Genomic DNA, 25,417 nt, shown 5'->3' with positions numbered 1-25,417 from the left:
AATCTGAGTATCCGGCTGCGAATCTAACTTTCACAGAGGTTCACACCTCCCAGCTCCCATTGACATCAAAGTTTACCCTTTCTAATGCATTGCATTTTCATGATTGCTAGCTAGACTGATCCCGTCTCCTTGTATCAATTTTTTTTGTGCCGCAAGCTTGTCCCTCTAAGCTTCTCACCTCAATAGTGCTCCAGAGTAATATTGGGAACCCCAGTCCTCCTCCAAACTTGTACTTGGTTGCATTTTGCCAACCGGCCAACAAGCGATAACAAAGTTCAACATGTCAGCGCTTCCCCAAAAGCCCGAGTCTTTCTCATCTGTCATATATTTACTATCCCAAAGAAAAAGATGGTATTCGTGCAGGGTTCTCACCAGATGTTCCAGGGCTGAAAGTCTGCATAGCCTCAAGATGTAACGCTAATCAATGTGGACCCTAAATAATTAAGTTACTAGGTTTTGCAAGAACTGCTGGCTGGTTAGAGGAGAAAGACCACAGTTCAGCGCTCTGGGGAGAGAAAGGCAGGCAGAGCTCAGATGTTATATACGTTTGTGGGGGGACACCCAGGGTTAGTGGGGCGGACAGGCGACAGGACACACAACATGAAACCAGGCATCAAAATAGACTCGTCACACCTCCTCGAGCCTGCTAGGAGGTTTTTAGCACTGGTGCTACAAATCACAACATACAGCAAGGTGGTCTAAATCATTTGGGCTTCTGCTAAACACGCTTCCCACCCCCATTTTTAATTTAGTTCTCCAAGGACACTAAACAGAGCACACAGGTTCATCCATTTTCCCCCCTCATCTCCTCCATCTTACCGTCTTCCACCCCTTTAATCTAAGACTACCATAAATTCAGGCACACTATCTCAAATTGTATCCGTCAGGACACATGGACATGCCTGGAGGGCCTCACGGTGACTGCTCTACATCCAGAGAGTCAGAAGCACTAAGGACATGCCGAAACATCCTCTCTCAAATAAGAGCTCGTCAGCTCACAAAACTTCACGTCCAGACCTGTTTTGTCAGACTGGAGCCTAAAGTTAAGCAACTACTTTATTTTTTATGGCTGTCTGATACGCTAACGTACAACTTCCAAGCACTTTTGTCAGCGGGGCTTGGAAAGCAAGGTGTCTGCCGATGATACAAATTCATTATGTATTTGGCTTTGAATCAACAGGCCAATTTATTTATTTTTTTTCCAACCAAATTAAGTAAAACAACCAAACATTATTAGATTTTAGTCCGGAGAATTCCCCCAGAGTAACATCTAATAGTAAGATTTTTAATTGTGCTTGCCTATAAGATTACAAATTGCAACGACAAGCCTCATTTCAAGTCACGTCAATGAAAGGAAGGCACATTAAAGTTCCTTGCGTTATTCTGGTTGCAGACAGATCAGGTTTCTATATATTTATAAATATATGTTATATATATATATACATGTGTGTGTGTATATATATATTCTCAGTGATCTGGGTTTTGCTGCAAGATAGGCTCCAACTATTAAAAGCAACATTCTTCCTTAAAACATGCTACAAATTGCATATGCAGAGAAGTGAGCAGCAGCGCTGGCAAAATAGTGTTTTAGTGACAAACATGACTTGGCCGCGAATCTGTCCTGCGAAGCAGAACCGAGCCTCAGCTAGAGGACTAAGGGGGAGTCCTCGTCACACGAAAGTCTACCAGCACTAATGCCCGAGCAGATGCGTTGAGGGCAACAGAAATGACAAATTTTGAGATACGCACGGTAGGCACCCTATGTGACTACCACTGGGCATATAGAGCACCGCACTGGTTTTACCCGCAGAAACACCACCGCAGGGGTTCGTTCATGCACGCCTTGAACCTTGATGCAGCTAAACTCCTAGCACCGCTCCAACACCACTCTGCTAGTCCAGCCGGTCTGACAGCCTCGCTTGTAAACCGGCATGTATATTCCTCCCCGCAAGAGAAAAATATGACACAAGATTAATGCATCAAGGTTGCTTTGTCATTCACTGTCTTAATACTAAATCAACCCTCTGTGCAGCCTCCAGCATTAGAATAATAAAAGTAAAACCCTGTGAATTAAAAATTGGAGATGGATTTTCAGCAACAAGGGCTGCAGGGAAAAATAATCCTCATTTAGATCAGCAGCGTGGACAATTGCTAATTGTTCCTAGAAGGGCTGGAAGGGGAACAGCCTCCCAGAAGAATAAGGACGGAGCGCAAAGCTGTAGTCCTTGGGGCAAGGGGAGCAGCCCACAGTGTGGTCAAGTCATTGCAAGAGCTAAGGATTAGGGAGAACGTGTGCAAATACAAACCCAGGCTAGAAGCCGGCCAGCTCAGTCCTACGCTCTCTATGATGGGCTGACTGCAACATCTGCGTGGTGTTGGCTGAAAACCCACACGGTATCCCACAGTTCAGCACAGATTCACGAGGCAACAGAGACGGTCTCTGCGGGCACTCGTGGGGGAAAGGGGTTCCCATCACCAATTTCCTGGAAACGGGGGGACTTCCAAGCGAGGAAAAGCTTCTGAACTCGCCGACATGGTTTTGATTTCCGCTGTTCCCACAGCTTCTCTCCCCAATGAGTCACTTGTTGAACAGTAGGACGCCTCCTCCAAATTCTAGCAAAACCACATCACCAGAGAACATAACCGATTCAAGAAACCATGATGGCTACAAGAACCAACCCAACAACAGCAAATGTGTCACTGGGTAATAAGCATCAGCTGGCTCTAGCATGCATTCAGCATGACAGCAGAGGTGATCACGGATGTGGAAGACTTCTTCTAGGGAATCAGCAGTTTCATTTACAATAAAGAGCTTCTGCTCGCTCTTCACTCTGGCCCAAGGGTGCTCTTTCTAAGAGGAAAACAGCAGATTTATCCAGATCTCGTGGGAGCAGGTTAGCAACAACGGAGGAGGCAGTGCGAGAATGAAGGTGGCCATGTAATGCGTTTCCTTGCTCTCACTCTTCTCATTTTAGCTTAGACTATTTCAATACACCCAGTTTATACGGATAAGGGAATGAGTGCCAGGCAACCCTGAGAAGTTGGGTTTTTTTTTGTCCTCCAGCTCTAATGGTTTAAACTTAGCTAGTTATTAGGGAAAGAAACAGGAGCGACATCCCGTCTGTGGGAGTACACACATCCCTAAAAGACACATTACAGCTGCACTGGGAAGGATTAGAAAAAAAAAAAAAAAAAAGAAAATATCAAGCATCTACCCTTTCAAATCCTGGCAGAAACAGCAGCTCTGGCCCAGCACCATGCAGCCACGTTAGCTGTGAAACCATCTTCAGGTCCTGCACTTCTGCGAGTATCAGGGAGCAGATGCAGCCTTTTGGCACAGCCTGGTCCGTCAAGCCCTTGTACACAGCCCCGAACAGCAGATCCGCTCCATCCCCTTGCAGTTTCCAGGCATTTGCACCATATAAAAGCTTCCTTGGGAAGTTTAGTATTAACGAAGCACCAGCTAGAATTAGCAATCAGCCAAATAATAGCAATCAGCTCCCTCTTACCGCGTAGGTATGATGTAGGTGGAATTAAGCGAGGAACTGGCAGGCAACACCTCCACGTTTCCCAGGATGAGGAAAAGGAAGAAAGAAGCCCATTTCTGCTCCTCTTTCCCCTGCCCTAGCTCTGTTCAGCCTCAGCTTGCCCCCCACCAGCCCCATGGAGCATCCTGCACCTCCAGAGATTTAATTATTATTACAAGCATAAACATAACATACTGCGCAAGTACGTGCACAGACAAATTTTACCCGATAGTCTCACATCGTGTGTGGTGTGTGTGTATATATATATATATATAAAAAATATATATATATATTGCAGTTTTGGCATGAAACCAGTCATTTTGCAGAATGACTAATAAAACAAAACAAAACCATAGTGAGAGTTCACAAAATGACTGCTCCACTCAGGCATTTTGCAAAATGACATTACAGACACTTCATCAGATGACTGCCTACCACAGGAATTACACAAGATGTCAAAGTCCGAGTTGCTTGGGATTATTAACTCCGAGAGGATATGTAAAAAGATTATTCTGATGTGTTTATTTGTAAAAATCAGGCAGAGATTTTTTTTTATTTTTAATATATTTACATCTAACCCCAAACTATAGTAATTACATCACAGACACTGCTTGCAATTGAGATTATCATGGCTTTTCCTTGGGCCGCTGTAACGTTCCTAGAAGCCAAATATCCGCAGACACTGAAACAGCCTGAGCCCCCTTAACATCCCGATCAGCTCGAAGCTGCTCAGAGCATGTGTAAAACCGATTTGCAGAATAATCCCCTTGGAAAAGCACACTTTTAATAGCTACTCCGCACCTACCCATGACAAAGAGGAGCCCATTGCATGGTCCACCTCCCCTCCAGTCTTCCAGGGGAAATCGAGAGGATTTTATGACATCTCTAAAAAAAAAAAAATGTTAAAAGGAACCATTTCCATGGCTCTGGGCACCCTGAGCAGCGAGGACAGTTACCTAGTAAATCCCCCCTTTTCCAAACGGGGTTTCTTGACTCTCAGACCGCTACCTCGACGAAGGGCACTGCTTTCTTGCAACGAAGACATCTCTTTCCTCCAGAGAAGCCTTTCAAGTTCTGGAGAACAATTTGTTTCTTTTCTTAAGGCATTTACGGCCCTTCTGCTTCTCCTCCCCAGCACCACCTCAGCCAGCTCCCAGGTTGGCAGCCAGGCGGGCGCACCAGCCTCGTCTCTCCCGTGCCAGGGCTCTTCCATCCTCCCTCCCGCGGACAACCCGGCTTCTCCATTCCCTCGGCGCTTGCCAGGCCTGAAAACAAATGTACCAGCAATAAGAAGAGTTTCTGTCGCGCACATTTGCATAGCCTGAACTGGGAAAAGATTAGCCGGCTCGAGAGACTGGTTTGGGGCTAAGGTTTCCAGATCAAATCGAGACCGGGTCAGGGACAAATCAGCCTGGCCATCCTATTTAGGAACTGTTGGACAGCTGATATGAGAGCAATAGTCAGCGTTAGGTCAGTTTTTAGATAGCAGATGTCTGCATCGCAACACCCAGTCATTACCTAAGGTTAATAATGGCATAAATGTACCTAAAGCCTGCAGAGCTCAGGATTCAGCAAGACTCCCCAAGCTACTTGCTCCTCTTTGACGCAAGGTCTGTGCAAGGTACTTCTCAACGTTGTGCTTTGAAATAGTGAGTTTCTTTAAGAAAAGTTATCCCACAAACACTTTTATAATCCCAGTAAAATATAATGGGAATTAAATTATGGCACAATAATTCACGCTCGGCTGCGCAGAGGCCATTTGGCCTTCATCTCCGTGCCTCAACACGCTGGGCATGAATTACTACGCTCTAATTCACATGCTGTCACGTCTTACGGCTTAATTAACGCGACGAAACTCGGAGCCGGTCGCCCAAGAGCAGAAGCCCATCTTGTCACGAAACAGTTACAAACCAGACGAGGATCGCAGGCTCCAGGCCCGCAGGGTAACGCAACTTCCCACTTTCTAGCGCTGCGAGAACGAGTAGATTTTTTTATACTGCTCGAGCCCAGAAAGAAACCCACGTGCTTTGACGCTGCATACGACACATATGCAGAAGGCTAGAGGAAAGGAGAGCTTGCAGATGTTGATTTGGACCCCGGCCGCCTGCCTCCTGCTCTAGTTCGGCTCCGATAGCTCCGACTTCACCGCAATAAAGCTGGGCTAATGCCGAAGGCTTGCGCGTTTCCCAAAAAGCGTGCTTGGGCGCATACGCATACAACGCCGCGAGCGAAAAACAGGAACAAGATCTCGTTTCCCTCCGTAACGCAGGAAGACGCTACGAGCATCGCTCGCCAAACACCACGCAAAACTGCAGAAAAAGCTTATCAGAAAATCCCCTTAAAATCTCCCTCCTCACTTAGTGTGAAATTTAGACATGAGCAAAGTGGGTCTGCACACAGACCTCTGCACCGCTTAATGGCTTAAGTGCGAATTAAGCGGCGGAGAGAGTCTTTCCAAGGTTGAATTTCACCCTCTATCAGCTTATAGATTGGGCGGACATCAGAAGGGGAACCTAATACTCCTCATTTTAGCACGCGGCCGCTAATGAAAGCGCCGTAGTATATACCTAGAGCAGCCACCCCCTTCCATCAGGAAAAGCCTGCCTTGATCTTTTCTGCCACTACAGAAGAGGTGGCACTGCTGCAGGTAATAGAAATTGCCAAGACTAGCAAATATTATAAATATTTCAAGGATGATTAATCTTTTAAAACAATGAAGTTCGGCAGAAGCCTGGAAGTCAACCTGGCTATTTCACAACTAATAAAACATGTCTCTTGTATTTCATTTTGACTATATAACGAGTTTTGTAGTAAAAGGCAATTATCCACCATTCACTAGCTAACATAGCACTTGTACAAGTATAAAAGAAACACAGTGTGTATTTTAAGCAGTGACAGTAGTGCCAGGGTATTAAAATAGTAGTAAGGCAGATCTTCAGCTCGCGTTAAGCGGCCATCTATCACCGAGGACCAGCTTGCTAGCATCATATATTCCCCCAAGAAAGATAACGCGGCTTGCCTTGACAGCAGCAGTGTCACCAGGCAACTAGCAGAACCGCTCCGTAATAAATATTTCCCCTGTTCCCACAGAAACGGGCCCGGCCTCCAGACCCGCCAACGCCTGGAGGGAGCAGCTTGACCTTCGTGCGCCACCTCCTCGCAAAGGCACGGTCCTCTCTCGCCGCGGTCGTCTCCCAGAAATCTCGGGAAGCCGGGGCAAAAGCGCAGCGGGTCAGCCGGGGCGGCAGGCGAGGCGCTCTGCGGCTGCAAGGACTCGAGAAGACTCGAAATTCCGTTTTCTGCTCTGCAAATAATAAATTAGTTCAGCTCCATCTTGAACTAATTCTCTTACGGAGCGACAGGACGGCATCCGTCCTTACTGCAGGAAGGTCACTTTGCAGCTACGCTGCGGCTCTGCATAAATAAATTCTCAGAGGCATCTCGGTTTTTTGGAAATTCAAAGTTGGGCCGGCAGCAACAGTAGCCCTGCCAGTTTGGTGCTGTCAAACACCAGTAACAGGCCTCAAGCTTTATAACACTACGAGGCCTTAGGACTTGTCGGGCTTTGGCTGGACTTGAACCTATTTAGCTTCATCTCCAAAATTATTCGGAGACACTTTTGCTGCCTCTGTAACTTAGTCTGGGCTCAAAGGATGCTCGTCTAGCCTGTCCTAGCTGTAACAGCAAAACTACCCTAACGCTGGGCGCCTGCTGTCTAGCCTGTAATTTTAAGCTTGGGTTATGTTATCACTTAACTTCTTTTGGCTTCAGTCTTGCTTAGCTTTGTACACATGTGTGGTTCTACCCCCTCCCTCCCAAATCGTATATGCAGAAGCACTAACCGAAGTCATCATGGTAATAATCATTAACTAACCCTGCAGACCACCAGGAGAGGAAAGCCTATAACCCATTAACAAATACAGGGTTAAAAGAGTATAAAAATAACCCTGGCTTTTCACAGGCAGGGCCCCCGCATGGTGATGGCTCACCTCCCAGTGCATCGCTACGGCGAGAGCTCGGCACTGGAGGAAACGGGCAGATCGTCACGTCCATCGATTTTATTGCATTAGTAACAACACAACACCCAACAGAAATGGGGCAATTTGGATTATTGTTTTAATCGGACAACGAATAAGTGGCTGCTCTATTTCAATTACACTGTTAAATCCGTGTAGGGTTTAACATACGCTTCCTTTACTGGATAAGGAAGGATGTGGGGCAAGGATTCATGATTCCCCCCCACCACCTTCATTTGTACACAACATCAGCAAGGAGACATTGTACAAGGGCCATATTTGGGAAGACCACTTCTCGTCTTGCAGATCGCTGAAGACGTACACCCTTTGAATACACACCACCATCATCACCCAGGGCGCACAGTACACTCCCAGAAATGAGATGGCTAAAAAACAGTCCCCCTCCCTCCTCTCCAAAAACCAAGCAAATTTATGGGGTCGCTGGCCTAAAAGATCCTTCCGTTAGGCATCTATCACCGCCGATGAAGAAACTACGTCAGGAAGCTCGGAAGTGGAATGAGGTGCAGTGAGGCCAGTCCGTAAAGGCAGCTCATATCAACTCCAGCCATCGCTGCAGGACAGGAGCGCTCCCAGCCCGCAACACAGGAACCCAAGCATTAAAGTCCTGGTAAACATCAAATATGAAAACCTGCCGCATACATCAAAGGGGTTTATTAGAAGGCAAAAAGAGCAGGGCTTAACTGGATTGTATTTATATGCAAGGTGAGGTTGTGGCTTGTGTTTAAATATATATCCAGTCCCCCAGGCTAGCAGGAAAGGCCTCTACGTTGATACCAGCTTGCCATCCACCGCAGGCAGCCTTCGGCAGGAGCTCGCAGGCAGAGACGACTTGAAAGGCACCAGCTATTCACCATCCCATTTCAAAGCTTTGAAACCACCATTAGATCGTTTATCCCGGCCTCTGATAACATCCTCATTTTAACACGCATGTCTTCCACTGCCCAGGGCACGGGTTTGACTGCCCAGGGTGAGCTGAGGCTGAGCGTACTCTTACCCCGCGATGCAGCTACACTGCACGCAGTCCTCTCCTTCCATTTGGGGTCAAGAACATACCCCTGCCTTCAGCCACCAGGCCCACGCTCACTACCTGCTTCCCCCCGAGAACAGGAACAGGCCGAAGCTTTGAGACGGCAACTGCACCTTGGCCAACGTTAGAGATCAAAACGGGGAAAGCCAAACCTGACCTCAAGTCCTCGAGCTCAGGCCAGAAAAGATCTTCATGCTCCATAGCCCAAAGGCGGCTGGTGGCCTCTACCACGTTCCCCCCAGCAAATCATAGGGAGGAGATGACGCTCCAGGGTCAGATTTACCACCAGTTACTGCTACAAAAAAAACACAGCAGCCACCCTGTAAACATCTACTTTCTAGCAAATAAAGGGTACAATTATAAAAATGTTTCCAGGCACCTAGTTTCTGCATGTCTGGTGTTTGCTCATCTGTAGCACAACACAACTCCTAGAATACTTGTGACATTTTCAGCCACGACAACCATGAGGCAGGAATTCTTCAGCTACAGCATCATTGCAAATTAAAACCAGAACTGCCAGAGGCACATTAAATTGTTAATTGCTTTAACCATTAATATATTGTTTAATTTTAAGGATTTACAAAACATCTACCATTTAACTTTCCCCGAGAAGAACTGAGAGCACCTTTCTTGATAGCTCTTTTCTTTCCACCCCAATTGGTAGACTCACTTTAATTATTCATTCTAATTTCCAAGTCAGCAAGGAGTTTTCCTTAAAGAACGATAGTACAGATAACCTTTGTACCCAAAGGTGTTAAAAATGATAGGAGCCGACAGGTTGTGCTCTATAAATAGATACGTTCAGTCAGTTACCCATATTTCATTTTTTAACTTTTTTTTTTTTGCTGTAAATTTTCACTTTAGAGTCTTACCACATACACAGTGGATGTGGAGCAGAATGAGTCTGACCAGTGTTTTAAGACAGGGGTCTACAGCCTACATACAGACAATCATCTTATTTATGAACATGTTTTCACTGACCTGTAACTAAGCTCAGATTCTCAGTGAAGCCCACTTCCACTCAGGTACCAGAAAGCGGCCAGTTTTTACAAAGCTCTGCTCTGAGCATTTAGCAACCGTCTCCAAGAACAAGAGCTCCTGAAGCCTCCAGCACTTCAGAAATCCAGTAACTTACTTCCACGGCCTACATTTGCGTTTCCCATATCAAAAAAACTGGCTTCCAAGCCTTAACTGTAGGATGAAATGCATCGGGTTTCACTGAACTTTTCCAGGTAAATAAAAAGATCAGATATTTCCTGATTAAGAAAAACATAATGGAAACATGCCCTGCAATACTCGCAAGCATGGTTTAACAGCTTCCCGGATGGTAAGATCCCACTTTCTCCGGAGCTGAGGCTAAAGGGGGACACACAGCCCCTCACTGATCCGTATTCACAAGAGGGAAATGCACTTCCACGCAGAGGCCAGCGGAGACAGTCCCAGGGATGCCCAGCCAGCAGGCTAGGCCTGGGCACGAGGAAGAAAGTCTGCCCTAACGTAGCAGCTAAACCACACGGCAGGTATCTTCACCTGTGACCAGAGCTACAAATTCTTGTTTCAGGACTAACTAGTTATAGTGTAGCCTGGGATTTTCAAAAAGCTGGGGGGACAGTGGGGAGGGAACTCAAAACCCTGGGAAGAAAAACACATTAGACAGAAGTAGACAAAACCCTTCCTGTTTCCCACCCTTTTCCCTTGCCACCTCTCACTCACCACGGGCTAACGGTGTTAAGAGCATGGTGAAGAACAGCAGCTGTGATGACCACATGACTGTGAAGGAGGGCTTGAAAGTATCCCAGCAAGCACGGGTTCAAACCAAACGATGCGAGCCTCCGCCTGTGCTTCCTTCCAGCACTTCAACTGGTGGTCTTCGATTCACATCCGAAAGGGCAGGGGAAAAACAAAAAAATCCAACCAAAAAATAAAAATAATAAAAAAAATCCCACAGCCAGTATCCAGAATCTGAGACCTACAAGAGAAAGAAAAAAAAAGCGGTCAGTAATACATTGAGATAGGGGTTGCTGGGTTTTTTGGTTGGGTTTTTTGCTGTAAAGACACACAAGGGCAAGCCTGTCTTTCCCCTTCTTGCCCTTCAGAGACTCTCTATGCACAAGAGGAATTAAAACTTGTCCCGATGCAGAGAGCCAGTCTGTGATCCCTAATATTCCACTTTCCTCCCTTAAAACTGGGCTTGAATCAGCAACGTTGAACCCAATGGCCCAGGGGGTCCACAAGGGTGACCAGAAGCAACAAGTCTACATGCATTCCTCTAAAATCTATGTACGCCGGGGTCTGCAACTCGCTGGAAAACATTTAGGTGTCCGTAAATCAAAAGCTGACTGCTTCCCTTCGCTGGATCCGGGCCAGGCTTCGAACCCCAGCTGAGCCTGGAAGTCCCCTTTCCCCCCGAGCAACCCACGACAGTGATCGCCAGTGAGTCATCACCCAGTTCAACCGAGCTCCTCGGTTATCCATTGTGGGATGAAAAATAACAGTCTCGTCCATCCCACACTCTTACAGGAAAGCACAGGGAAATTAGAGTCTATGCTTGACTAGAAACATTCACTCATTTAATTGCAAAAAGGATTCCAGCTTCCCATCATTTTAATCGCGCAAGAAGGGGCTAGATGGCCACGGTGACTCAAGCTTGGCAGGGGAAAAAAAGCCCCACAACTATACAGAGTTAAACCATGGCATCGGCCTGAGACTTCGCTCCCCGCTGACTCTGAAACGATGATAAAATATGAGGAATTGTAAAGTACTTTGCATATCTGTTTTGAACTCCCTAGACTTTGTAGCCCTCGCAGCGCTGGTCTAATTAAAAAAAAAAAAACTCTCCAAAAATCTCCGATCAACAGAAGTTATTCTTCTCTGAGCAAAGCAGCTGTTTTTGCCAACTTTTGTTCTCACTCAAAACCCAGCTCGAGCCAAAAAGCTACATGAAAACCAGCGCTGCGTGCCACGGCGATGCGGGGGTACGTCTGAGCGGGGCGCGACAAAGCGCCCTTTGTCTCGCCTCCCCTCTTCGCCCATCGCCTGCATCAAGCCCCGCATTGTTCCGACCCAAACGCTACAAGGAAGCTGCATTTTTCCCCCGATAAATATATCTGCCGGCGCTGCCAAGACTTTATTCCCTCAACCCTTCTCCCCCCTCCACGTCTGCTCCCTGCGATTTGTTCGCTCAAACGGGGCATTTGTTTTCGCAAGCTTTTTCTCAGCTCTGTAACACGGGGTGGCCAAAAAGCCCAAGGTCAACGTGCAAGTCAAGTGCCTTCTCTACGGTCACGCCAGAGACCACGACTTAGCTCAAGTTCGGACTAATCGCAGCGGTCACCGATAACGTTTAAAGCCCGTTTTCCAAAGGGAGACGAGACGCATGAATATTTTAAATTAGACGTTCTAACTAGAAATCAGCTTTTCCACTTCTGTTTCAGAAGGCTGCCCATGCACATCGCACCGCACCGCCAGCCGCTCTCTACGCGCGCTTTCTCCACCGCATCCTCCGCACGGAGAGGTTTGAAAGTGAGCCACTTTTGGTGCCGCAAATTTAAGGAGTACGAAGGGAGGGGGGAAGCTCTCCGAGCTCGGGCACGCTTCCCCCAAGCAAAGGCTCAACCACGCAGCGAAGGAGTGGAGGTTCGTTTCCTCATTTTTATTTGTTTAAGCCGACTCAAGTTGCGGATAAACTAAAGCTGTCGAAAAGAGATAACATTATGGTGCAGTAAAAGCTGCTTGAATATAAACTGGAGAAATCACAAATGAATTATGCTACCTATCCCAGAGTAGGGATAAGTGACAATATTTACATGGGGGGGAAGTATTCCTGCATGGTCCCACCCAACAGTTTAGTTTCCCATGGTCTCATGGGCTGGGGCTCAAAAAGCAAAAGGATTCACCTGCTCTGAGCAGATCCCAGGGAAGCTAAAGACAGAGCCCACCGGGCTGCGTCCACTCACTGCCCCCGGCACAACCTTGCCCTTCAGCCTGCTCCTACAAAGATCTGCTCAAATCTTTAGGTTTAAGCTCATGCACAAGTCTTCGCAAACCCACAATTTGTCTGGAGAGCTGCTGAGGCTGTTTAATGAGATGGGGAACTGCTGCATTAACCAAACCAACCATAATGCTACAAAAATCCAGGGTGCTTTTATATCACCTCTAACCAAATAACCATGGGGTGTCTCTGAACTGGGGAACCGCTAAAGAGGTGGTGAGTGAGGCAGCCCTTTTCTGACCGGTCCCACAAGCCCTCTCAAGCAGCGTTAGGAGACGCAGAAAGAGGCCTGCAGAACAAAGTTCACATCATCTTTGGATTACCCCCAGTTAAAATGCACCAAAGACCAAGACAAGAGCACACATCTAAGAACTGTGCAGGGCCATCACATTTTTTTGATGTGAGAAGGGGATACTTACGCTTGACCATTAAGAAGATGCAGCCTGCATTAATTTACGGAGAGGTTCTTCTGCTCACTGACCTTTCTGCCCGCAGGGCTGCCACCGAGAGTCTCACGCTCTCATCTCCTGCCAAGCATCGCCCAAAAGCAACTTGCATGCTCGCTATTCCTAAAATCCAGCTTATCAAAACAGTACTGACAGAATAGGAGAAAGCCAAAGAAACCCAAGGCCTTATGGACTAGGCAAGTGCAGTGAAGCAATCATCAAGATTTCCGTTATTAAAAGAGCATTAGGGATATACCGATAAGCACAGCATCTACCAAAATCTGTTCTTTGGTAGTTGATGTCAAGAGCACACGGAGTGTTTTCCATGATAGTCAAATCCCGGTCTATGGGGAGGGCGAAAAAGAGAAGGAAACTAGGTAATTTAGTTAGTGAAAAGATCAAAGTGGGCTTTAGAACAGCACAGGCCAAAGGCACCAGCAAGCTACCTAATCTGACCCAGCCAAATCCGCCCTCCTTCAACAGGTACTGGGCACTCTCTGGACAGTCAGGTTGGACTACAGTAGGGGCAAGAGCGTTTTGAACGGGATTCATTAGCCAGAGCCAGACAGAAAGGTCCAACGTCTTTTCTTACCCAGTTTAACTTAAGCCAAGTTTGCCCCCTCCCCTGAAAACGCACCTAGTTTAAGCTCACAAATACGTGATGTCAGGATTGCTTTATATTCCTTACTCGCAAAGATTCCTGCACTTACCTCCTCCTCTGGAGGAAGCTGCTTACTAAGTAGAAAGTAAGAGCAAGGTTTCAAACAGATATCGACTACTTCCCAACTTTTGCTCTTGTAAACGTGGAAGTAATTAACTCTTTGAAGCTGATGATTATGACCAGAGTCTGAACCACAGATGTAGCTCCCCGTTCTCAGCCATCTGCTGCCTAAGACAATTTATTCAGAATTTCACTAAGGAAACAGAAGAAGGGGAAATAACCCCAGCAAGAAGACGACAACATGCAACCTCTGCAAAAGAGGTTTACTAGACGTGATGAGAAGTGTTGTGGCACACACTGCACGGCTGGAGGCAGGGCAGTAGGTCTGATGACCCTTCTCAAAGTGACATTAGTGGTGGGGGCACGGTGGGCAGACTCACCCATCCGTGCTCCAGCCTGCTCATGCCTACGTCCTCCTTCTGCACTGTAGACCCTGCTGCTGTTCCCTCATGTGCCTGCCGGGCCTGGGAACCCAGAAACCAGCTACTCGACCCTTTCGCCCCATACGCGCAAGACTCAAGTATCACCGCAGCGCTATTCGCGCTCCCTCGAGAGGGGCAGCCGGAGCAGGCAGGAACCGCTGGCAGCTCAAACCCAGCCTCACCAACCACCTGGTCAGGCTGTAATTCGAAGTGACAAAGAACTCTTTAGATGCACTAAGGGATTCGCTGCAAAATAACCCTCAAGTGTTAACCGAGTTAATTCATTTCAGATTAATCAAGCCTTTGATAAGAGCATGCACGAACATGGGCCAGATGAATCTAGGGGTCTTTTTTCCCCCCCGTGTAGGTGAAATGGAGGCTTTTGTGCTTTTCCAAAGGTCAAAAGGGGGAATTTAAGCTATCTACTTGTTGGTTTTCCCATTCAATCCAGGAGCAAAGTTATTTCAGAAGAAAACGATAACCAAACTAAAAGTGAAGCTAGTCACACATCTCTGACTTCTCGCTGGAGGATGAGGGGGGGGAAGAGATGGGGAGAAAGGAAAGAGTCCCGGAAACGCGCTCCAGAAGCTTACAAAAATTATACCAGTTGTATGCATGAATATCTCAACCACCAAACGCTCTAGCCTTTCTTGAAGTGCCTGCCGGTTATCTCCCGCAACATACTTCATTACGGATCTAAAACAGGAAGGCACATCATTCGCACGGCCCCTGAATGTATGCAAATATATGGTAACACTTGCAAAACTTTCCAAGGTGCAGGGCATCATCCAAGGATGTTGCAAAATATGCAAATAACTGCATTGCAATACTGCATCCGGATCAGCGGGCATCCCAAAAACCCGATTATAAACAACTTTATACTCGCCTCAGTTAAGCACTGCTTACTTAAAAAAAAGCTCACAGCTGGCAAGGAATAAGTCAGCCCTCCACCACTCCAATCCGCACGGTGGGAAAACTACACGGCTCTTATCGCGGGCTGCGCAGCCTCATGAACTTCTGACCACCTGAAACACTCCCGTTTCATTATCGCATATAGCAGTTGTTATAACCACGTTCTTAAAAAGCTCTCGCGGGGGGGAGGCGGTGGGGTTTTAAGTCCCCGCTTCCTTGGAAAGCTGTCATACTTGCATCTCTCAAATGTATTAGTTCGCAGTACTTCTCTTTATAAAGAGCAAATACTACCCAGGCAAGCACTTCAGCAAGGCTGCCAACAGTAATGATTTCATTGCAAGACTCCCAGTATGTGGCAATTCCTCAGAATAATGAAAATCTCTGCTTTCTTTTTAGGTAAATTTCTCCTTACAGAGAAAAAGCTGAAAAACAGGACTCAAATGCCGCTTAGAGGCTCAGCAAACAGGTGGTAAATAAACATAACACGACATATTTGTTTGATTTAAAATTCGCGTGGCTTAATCAAATCTCCTAATTCTTTTCCGTGAATGATTCATGATGCCGAGCGCCCGGGTTTGACAAGACTCTCATACCGCTTCTTTGCGTGGCACAGAGCCTTTGGCAACTCCTCGGCGACAAATAAAGCACAGGCAGCGCACGCATTGCACATGGAGACCAGCTTATCTCCCTGGTCGGTGTTAATTTTAACTTCCCTTCGTTACCGTTATCGGCGCTTGTATTTCAAGGCATCACCTCTCCCACGCATACTGGCCCCAGTTATTCGGGTGTCTTAGCAAGGCTATATTGGAGATGGCGCGGATCCTGCCGAGGGGTCCGGCTTTAAGCTGAGAAAGCGATGGCTCCGAGGAGGAAATTAGCTAAAGAAAACGATAGAAAATTCCCTGGAATATTAAATAGTGCTTCTTTAAGCAAAGCATGATACTGGGGGCAGAGGGGGAATACTCCCAAATGCCTCCGGATGCAGCATTTAAATGCACCTCATTTTCTCCCTTTGCTCGCCCCGGTAAGGCGGATGCTCTTTTACTTACGCTGCCCCAAATCACCCGGCGGCTGCAGGCATAAAGCAGGAATGAAGGTCTTAGTGCCATTTACCTGGCTCGGTCCCGAGAGTGTCACAGCTATGAAATCACAGCAAAAAAATCAGGTTTTGGGGTCCTTGTCGTAACACTGGCTTTCCTCACCTTCGAGTTACTCCAGCCCCCGGCACTATCTGCATGTATAAGCGTAAGCGGCAATAATAAAGGCAAAAAGGGGAGCACTTGACTGAGCAATTGCAGCGAAAACGGCGCCAAAGCTGCCATCTATTTCACATACCTAAAATGAGTCTCCAGTGCCTTTTTTATTCTGCTCTTGCTTACTATTCTTTTCTCAAATGGACGGAGAGCAATATTACGGGTTCTGCACTAGGAAAATGTCATTTCCTGCGCTTTTTCTGCTGATTAGGAAATTATCGAGCGACATAGCCAAGGTTAATTGCTTTTCCCACTAAAAAAACACTGCTGTAAAAAAATTAAAATAAAAAAATTAGAGTAACAAGAGATTGTCCATACATACAACTGCATGTGCGCGCACAGGCACATTATCAAATCAAATAAAAAAAAGGCAAATGAGATTAATGGCAAAAGCCAGGTGAATAACACATTTTGGAAGAAAGTTATTAAGGAAAAAAGTTAAATTTAATTGTCTTCCAGATCTGTTATGATGTAATAAATGTCTATTAATGTTTAGCAGCAAATTGGGTTTTAATGATCACTGCTATTTTTGGCTGGTGGGTGACATGTAGTTTAAGTATAAAACAGATTTATGTTTTACACCAGGATGATTTTCTCAGACGACTCTCCTTGACTTAACCTCTTCACACCCCACAAGACATTTAATATAATTTTATTTCTAATAGACTGTAAGCCAATAGGATCATATTTGCTACTACCAATGTTTTCAATGAGAAATAAAATCAATGAGGTTTACGCTGCAGATAAGTGTAAGTGATCACTTAAGTGCAAGTGGCTTGGAAAAATATTAGGAGGGTTATATTATTCAACCAAATGACGCAAATTAAGAAACAGCCTTGAGAGACGCAAGATCTTGGAAAAACTCCTGACCTTGCCGCGTCGAAGAAACCTTACCTAGAATATGGTCTTTCGTGGGCATTCTCAGAAAAACCTGTCGTTAGCAAGGGAGAAATTTTGCCTCAGTCTTCAAGGCAAGAGGTGAACCCTAAATATTCACATCCACAATGCAGAAAAACCCTCTTCTTAGTCCCAAAGACAACAGAGCAGCCCAGGAGGTTGCTAGGAGAAAAAACACACAGCACTGGGTACAGCAGAGGCAGAGCAGGGCAAGCAAAGCAGAGCCAGGCCACAGAGAGAGCAGGAAAGGAAGAGGAACACAGAGGAAGCATTTTAGGTCAGGAAAGGTAAGAGACACATATGCACCGAGACAAATAAATACTGCATCTTAATTGCTAGGCATGGGATCTTTTTCACTGAACTGCACAGGCAAGAGCGATAGGAATAAGTAATAGGCCAAACATCAGAACAAAAAATATTTACACATCTCTGCAGCAAAAGCCTAAAAGCAATAATAACAAGGAGGCTGTTTTTCCACGCTTTACCATGCAAATCGTTTTTTGTTAGATATTAATCAAGAGTCAGCCTCTGATTTTTGGAGAAAAAGTACCACTTAATCATTGCATTCATTTTCTGCACAGATGTGTTTGTTATTTGTAGCCCACTAAGAGAGGACACCATCTAACCCAAAGTCAAGTCAGTAAAGGTGCTTCCCTTTCTTCTCCCGTTTCTTCAATGACCAAAAGTTGGGGGGAAAAAAAAAAACACACTGTTTTGCAAATGACAGAGGTACAGAGAGATAAAGGCCACGATTGCTAGTCCAAAAAACTCTGAAACCAAGCATCAGCCAGGAAGCAGACGGATTCTCTGCCAAGTTTGGTCACAAGTGGTCAATGTCCAGCACTTCCTTACCCCCGCAGAAACAGCCCTTCCCAGTGAGAACTGAATCCAGTCCAATCTCTGATCAAAGGTACCTATTAATTCCTAGCAATTTGCAGTTGCCTTCACTTTGGCCCTCTCCAGAGGGGTTGGATGACCCTTCAAGTTAGCAAAAAACCTGGTCCCACTCCAGATTACCCTTTGAGCACTAATTTCCCATGGCCTGCTTCAAGCCTGAACCTTGACCTTGCCAGGAGATAGCAAAACCAGACAGCAGAACTATCTAGATGCACTGCGCCCAGGTGCCACCGAGCATCCCTCTTATACCTCCAAGAAGTTGAAGGACCAGACCTTGGCCAACCTTGCGTGAAATCCTGCTGAGGTCCTGCCCAGTGGAAAACCGAGCTCTGCGCAGCAGTACACCAGTGTCACCCCAAGGCAGCCGTCTCCCTGTCCAACTCAAGCGCACAGACTACACCTTCCCCAGCCTCCTCCCTAACGAAGGGCATCCTATAATTACGGAAGACGGTGATTTACAGTTGGAAGGGGCCACCGCGCTACAGCTGAAAGCCAGCTCTTCTCTTGGTGCTACAAAAGGAGAAATTTTATCCCAGAAACTCTCAGCGGATAAAATATTTATATAATATGGATCGCATACGCTTCTCTTTTTTCCCTTTTGAAGTAAAACAAAGGCCAGATATCTCCAGCTGAAATTACACGAGGGATCTTAACCAAACAAAACTCTCAGACTCAGCTGGAATTGCACCAGGAGCTCTTGCGTCACACCTTGGAGTTATTAACCACCATGTGGCAGCCAGGTCATCTACTAAAACAGTAACCCTCTAATTTTTTCCAAAATGCATTCTTTAGAGGCCACATTCTTTCTTTCCGCAAAAGAAAAGCGACCAACTCCAGTAAGCAGGTGTCCTTTTTAAAGGGTACTATAAAATTTCTAAACAATAAAACATTTGGGTGGGTGAAAGGCTAAAATTAATTAATTCCTTGAGTGCTTTCTTGCAGAAATTAATTGCTAGGACAATCAGGACATACATGCTTTTTAAGAAGAGAAGCGTCTTGGGCAGCCGGGTGAGGAATGTGAGATACTTGCCCTGTTTTCATGCCTCATAGCCGCGGAGCAGTCGCAACCAGCCAAAGGAGAAGACGCACCTGTTTTGAAATTGGCCAATCTAAAAAGTGCCCGCCTCAATAAGCCTCAAATTAAACACATTTCTTAATGGCCTATTATAAAGTATCGGTCACCAAGAGATTCAAGGGGAAATGGAGGGCTGTTCTTGCCGCAGAAGGTTATCTAAAGTCTCCAAAGATGATGCAGTATCATAAGAAAAAAAAAAAATATATATATATATATATAAGAGAAGAAACTCACTTCTATATTTTAATTCTACAATATATACATTTACAAGCCTGCTACGCATATGAACAGAGATGAAACAATTTAATACCATGAACCACAAAGTATTTTTTGCTTGACATGTTATCTTTCATGTTCTTTTCAATTTTTGGAGCAGGTTTTTAGCTGAAACTTTCTCAGTGCCTTCCCCCCCTCCCTCCAAATAAATCTGCTCCTGCTTGACTTCCCCTGAAGCTCAGGGAACGAACTGAATTTTTACACAAATTACCGGAGGACTGCAGCAATTGTATTCAACAACACTCGTCTCATTCGTAGCTTGCCAGACGGAGGCAATGAGCTTCAATGATATTTTGCATTTTAAATACACACTAAATTGAAAGTCATCAAGGAAATGCAAATAGGTAACTCAGCGACAGGCACCTGGCAAAATCAAATACCGTCAAGTACAGTCAGACTGATGTGACGGCTGCATCCCTGGGACTCCGCAATGAACTGAAGTGCTCCGTTTCATATTATTAACGCTCTCATTGCAACACACCCTGAACACAGCAGTTTTACAATTTGCGCTCACACCTTCATTTGCGGTGGCACGCACGAACTATTAAAGTCCGCGCCTGATGCCAGCTTCTCTGAGGACACTGGCAAAACCCCACCGATTTCAGCAGGAAAGAGCATGAGCGGGAGAGAAGGCCTTTGCAAATATCGCCCGAAACCCAGCAAGCAGCAAGTGAAACCTGTGTTATTTAAGGTCATAGCTGCAAGTGGAGCTGCGAGAGAGCATTTCATTCAATTATCTGAAAAGCCATTCACAATAAACAACAAATGATGACTTTTCACTACATCTTTACTTTGACTTACTTTACTGTAAGGGCAGCGGGCGCGCTGCGCTCTCTAAAACAAAGGGCCAAACAACAACAAGAGAAAGCAGCTCCAACGTTTCGCTCAAGCAATCACGCCTTTGTTCCCGTGCTTTTCTCTGCAAGGGAGATTCACAAGGGCAAACCAAGGAACACCAGGCTTCAAAAGTAACCAAAATTGGCAAATTGCGCAGAAAGATATATAGTGCCATTGTTCAGCACTTGGCACCAGCGTGGGTCTGAGCAAGCAAGAACACAGATCGCCTGTGATGGGAAATCTATCAGCTGTAACAGAGCCAACCGATGGCTAAAAATCTAACATTAAGACCCTTTCATCCATTGCTTACCTTACATTTACATAAGCTTAACTTTCAAAGCAAAAAGACCCCAAACAAGCAATGTCTAAATTGAAAGAGGAAAACCTTATTCCAGCTAAGATGAAGGCCAAGATCTTCTGTTGATCCAAAACAACCATCAGCGCAAAGAGCAATATCAAAAATTGATTTTCTCCAAAGTAGCATTTTTCTATCTGGGCTGTGGATGGATAGTAACGGGAACAGGGAGGGAGGACAGAGTTTGTCTTCAGAGGGAAGCAAGGGGTAGGTCGCTTCCTGGCATTGGTGTCTCTTCCAGTAGCAGGATTTAACACTGCTTATTTATCCAAAGGACACACACGGGGCAAACGGAGCCAGTATAATTTGGGATTTAGCACCAAGCACTTAGGAAATTAAAGCGTGTAAAGCCAAAGCATTACATGCCAGTAGATTTCAGGCTGTAGATAGTTTTGGGGTGGAGACTGAGGAGCGCACAAGTGGGACACAGTTTGCTCTCAGCACTTTATCAAGGAGCTCCTGCATCATTTCCTCCTCCTAAATCGGGAATTAAACCCACTGACGTGCAGGGCTTAGATCAGCCGAGCGTAGGATGGAGAAAAATCCAAGCACTTTCTCACTGCTTCAGTTGCAGCTAGGGAGGGAGGCAGCAATGCCCGGCAAAGAGACCTCCGCTAAGGCCAGAGATTGAGTCTTCATCCCCAAGGAGTCATGCCGAGTGCCACGGTCACACGTTGACAGCAAGCAACCAAACGTCTTCTCACAACAGCAGGGCTGGAAAACTCCTAGGAATTTCCTTCCCTGTTACAACTCCTTTTAAAAAAAACCTCTCATTTGCAGAAGTACAAAGTTAGATTCTCATAGCGCCTGGAAAAAATTAAGTTAATCTCTCCCTTTGCAATCCTAGTTGTGCTCTTTCAGAGCAACAGAAGATACAGATTTGCTGTTATCCCACTATTGTAAATCCACTTGATCTTTACATTTTCCTCAAAACCACCAAATGACCAATTTCAATATTTTTGAAGCCAGTTTTTCCAATTATCCAGTTAGAAATTACTCTTCTTGTTAAGGTTTCATTTTACAGCATTTCATTTTTTTTCTTAAGAAACAGAGGTGCTCAGAATAGAAAAAGATTTCCCTTGAATTGAAACATTCTGGCCAATATGCAATTTTAAGAAAAAAGTCAATTTGCTGGGAAAAAACAAAAACAAAAAACAGTACTCCCCAGAATGGCAGCACTGCCCAAGTGAACACTGTGGACCTAAAAAGCTCATGTCAGGAATAACTGGAAATTAAAGCTTCTGCATCTGAGTTGTCTGTTTAAGCATGCAAGCAAAGAACAAAAAAAAAAAAGAGGAAAAACGAAGGCAGGTGAATCCTCAATTAGTCGGTATAGTACTTTTGATCCATTTGACTTCCCTGTGCTTTGCTCTCCACTGTATCACACCACCTTTGCTTGCAAAAGCAGCCAGCACCCTTGATTCATTTCCAAAAGCAATCTTCCAGTGGGCCGCATGATTTTATCCAGTTTCAGTCAGAACATCATCCAGACTGGTTCAACTCTATGTAGCAAAGTCACGTACATGGTTTCAGGGAATAACCAAAGTTTGTGCTTCAAGACTGTACCAAGATGGAGCTTCCTTGCAGCTCTTCAGCTCCTGCACATCTCACTGCTGGCTGTCATTTAAATTGGTGATTTTCTTTGAAACACGGCAAGCGCCAACCCTTAAAACATGTCCCACCATCGTCTTAACTAAATAACGTGCAAACCGGTTTTCCCACGCCGAGGAAAAGGGCAAACGGGGATGCCGGAAGCACCCCAGCCTCGTTATCCGAGGCAGAACGGCAGCGATTGCAAGAAAAACCAGCGCGGGGAGAGCTCTTCTTCACAAATCCAGTAATCCCGTCCAGGAGGCTGGCAAGTCCGAGGGGAGTCTCTATGGAAATCACTGCGAGTCGGAGACACGCAACTTCTATCTCGGCGGTATAAAGCAAAACTACATTGCAGCGATACGGAAAAACTAAATCGATGCCGTTCAGGGGCAATATTGGTAAGCCACTAACCAGAAGAGCAATGGGAGCCTATTGATTCTGTAAAACTACATTTCTATGCTCTTTTCTTCACCTCCTGAAATATTTCTAGCACCTTGCAAAACCGAAAACCGGGGACTGAAGCAGCTAATTAATCCTCCTTAAAACCCTGAAATCGCAGTTCGATAGTTATAAAAAAAAAAACCCTTGGTGCTTACGTCGTGCTTCGTACTTGTGTCAAAACACCACGTGCTGAGTACAAAAATGGGTTTTAAAACGGCTCTGCTACGTGTATATCACGTCAAGAGTTTAACTGTGACACCCTTCGGTGAGCGAAGGCTACGTGGCTCGGCTTGGGACCTGCTGCGACCGACTGGGAAACGACCTGCTCGCTGATAACACGGGAGCGCGACACAAAAAATAACGCCCAAATACTCCTTAACATTTAAATCAAGGCATCGGTGAAGTCCTCAGACAGCGGTCGTTAAGGTCAGCCTTACTGAATTACAGCCAATTATCATCCCGAAACATGCTTTCCCTATTAAGGGCCAAAAAGAGAGTCAGGCCCAAACCTATTTCGCCATCACCACACAGCATTACCGACCCAAACAAGGAAAAACGAGACGACCAAAATCACTTACCTCGCTACGTAAGGACACGAACGGGTCAAATCAATACGCGGGCTTATTTTAACGTTCGTCTAGAGGGAAGCGCGAGTCGACCCCAGGAGACGCGGTTACGAGCCTGCGCGTTTCTAGGCCTTTCCGCCCCACCAGGGGGGAGCCTTTGGGGAAGGTATCTACCACCTCGCTCCCTCCCCCCCCTCCTTCTCGCTGCTTCCCCCCCCCGTTTAAGGGTGAAAACAAGGCCACGGTTAGCAAACAAACTTTGGGGATAAACGCGTTGCTAAAACCACAGACACCGGCTAGACGGCTACCAAGGCCCAGAGATGGCGAAGGAGATCACAAGTTCAAAGAAAAAAGAAAAAAAAAAAAAAACATACTTGCAGAAAGTACTGACAGACAAAGTCTCTGAAAACTTCTGAAAAAATACAGGCAAGCTGCATAAAGCTCAAAGTTACTATTTGCTGAAAAACCTGCAACGCGAAGGGCAACTTGCTCCCGTTTTCCTGCTGCCACCGGGCTCTCAGCCGAGCGCTGCCTCAGGCCATCGCTCTGCTCGCACGCCTTGATGCTGCACCAGCAGCGCCCAGGCCCATTTCTAGGGAAAGCTTAAGTATTTGGGTTTTTTTTGTTGTTTTTTTTCTCCTAAAGAAAGCAGTGAGGGTGCTGCGAGGGTCCCTAAACGCATCATCTCACCTCCTGAGCTGCTCTTAAGGCTTTAGCCACAGCACGCCCACGCGCCGGCTGACCCTGACCCAGGGCCTGACCTGGCCAAGGATCCCGACGTGCCCCAGCCAGCTGGCAGAGGAGGATCAGGCCCTCCCGTCTGCTCCAGATCTCGACCTGGGAGGTATTAAACGCACCGGGAGGCCGCTAAATTGATAATATGGCCTTCAGGCCAGGAGGGTGCGTGCGCACGAGGGGGGCGAAAAGGAACGGTTTGCAGAAGACTCGTTATCCGAGATGGAGCACCTTGAAGCGCTCGCAGAGCCCCCAAGGGCCCTCACAAACCAGAAAGCTCCGCACGAATTCGGCTGCCCTTTTCCACCAAATAAAGAGAAGCAGCAGCGCCTAAAAAGCTAACCCACACCTACAAAAGCATTCCGCCAACAATTCACAAAGAGTAGCTCAAGATCTACAGTATTTCCCTTCCCCTCTCTTCCAAAATAATCAAATTTTAAACGTATCCTTTACACAAACGGTCTGGCCATTAACAGTAACAGTTTCTTATGGGCACCCGTAAAAGACGTAGTGCCACAGCGACTAAATGGGACTTACAGAAAAGGAGCCATAAATCCTTGTCAACCTCTCAGAAATGAGCACTTAATGCAAGCGGCTTTGCGGCCCTTCGCTCCTCTCTCTGCGGAGGTACCGATTACTCTGGGAAGTTTTAATCGTTGTTGTTAACGGCTCCCCCCAATTTCTTCGATCCCCTCTCCGCGCTAATGAGCTGCACTCCGAGTCTCACGATTCAGATGCTTCTCCCCACCCGACGTGAAATACAGCAGCGTTTCGGCCCATACTGCCATCGACCTATTCAATGACACACAAAACACTCCAGGTCCTGGGGCGTACAGCAAGCTCGGCCAGAAGTTACAGCAGCGACACTAGTCATCTATTTCACTTTTCTCACTCCTATTCCTACTTCCATGCTCTCTTTCCCGCTCCGGTGCTTTAATTTCCTTATCAGCAGCTGAATACTCTCTTTCCCATATCGTGAAAGTCAGTATAAACCCAGCGCGTTGCTTAGGGCCACAGAGATGCCTACTATATCTCTACCAGCTCTTTACTAACCAGTTGGCACCAATATAACAAGCAGTTTTACAGTTTCAAAAGGGGGAAAACATACCAAGTCTCACTACTTCTAGGAAACTAGATGCAAGTCCGATCTTCTTATCCCAGTTATGCAAAGGAAACCAATAATTCAGGTTTGCCAACGCAGCAGCAAGCTGCAGATACCTTGCCTCCGTACATCCTACGGATGCTGGAAGCACATCATGTGGAGCAGACACCACATTAAAAACCATGTGGAGGAAGGAGCTCGGTTACAAAAGTGAACCAGGAGCCTGGGAACCACTGCTCACCTTGCCAGTTTAAGATGAGATCAAGGGTCATGCAATAACATTAAAAAGGAGCAAAGCAAAACTGCT

The 25,417-nt window shown here is 46.2% G+C and overlaps 1 protein-coding gene across 4 annotated transcripts in view; it reads right to left on the bottom strand.

The window, feature by feature from the left end:
- The window catches only part of ADGRL3 (adhesion G protein-coupled receptor L3), a 421,071-nt gene that overhangs the window by 255,637 nt on the left and 140,017 nt on the right, over positions 1-25,417 (bottom strand). For all 4 annotated transcript variants that reach the window (XM_067297303.1, XM_067297300.1, XM_067297302.1 and 1 more), the window contains one exon: positions 10,305-10,560. In XM_067297303.1, the coding sequence (XP_067153404.1) occupies positions 10,305-10,359 (55 nt within the window). In that variant the 5' untranslated portion in view covers positions 10,360-10,560. The remainder of the gene's footprint in view (positions 1-10,304; positions 10,561-25,417) is intronic.

Source organism: Apteryx mantelli, chromosome 5, assembly GCF_036417845.1.
Source record: "Apteryx mantelli isolate bAptMan1 chromosome 5, bAptMan1.hap1, whole genome shotgun sequence".
Classification (NCBI taxonomy): domain Eukaryota; kingdom Metazoa; phylum Chordata; class Aves; order Apterygiformes; family Apterygidae; genus Apteryx; species Apteryx mantelli.
Note: the sequence above shows the minus strand (reverse complement) of the source record. Positions and strands in the feature narration are given on the sequence as shown.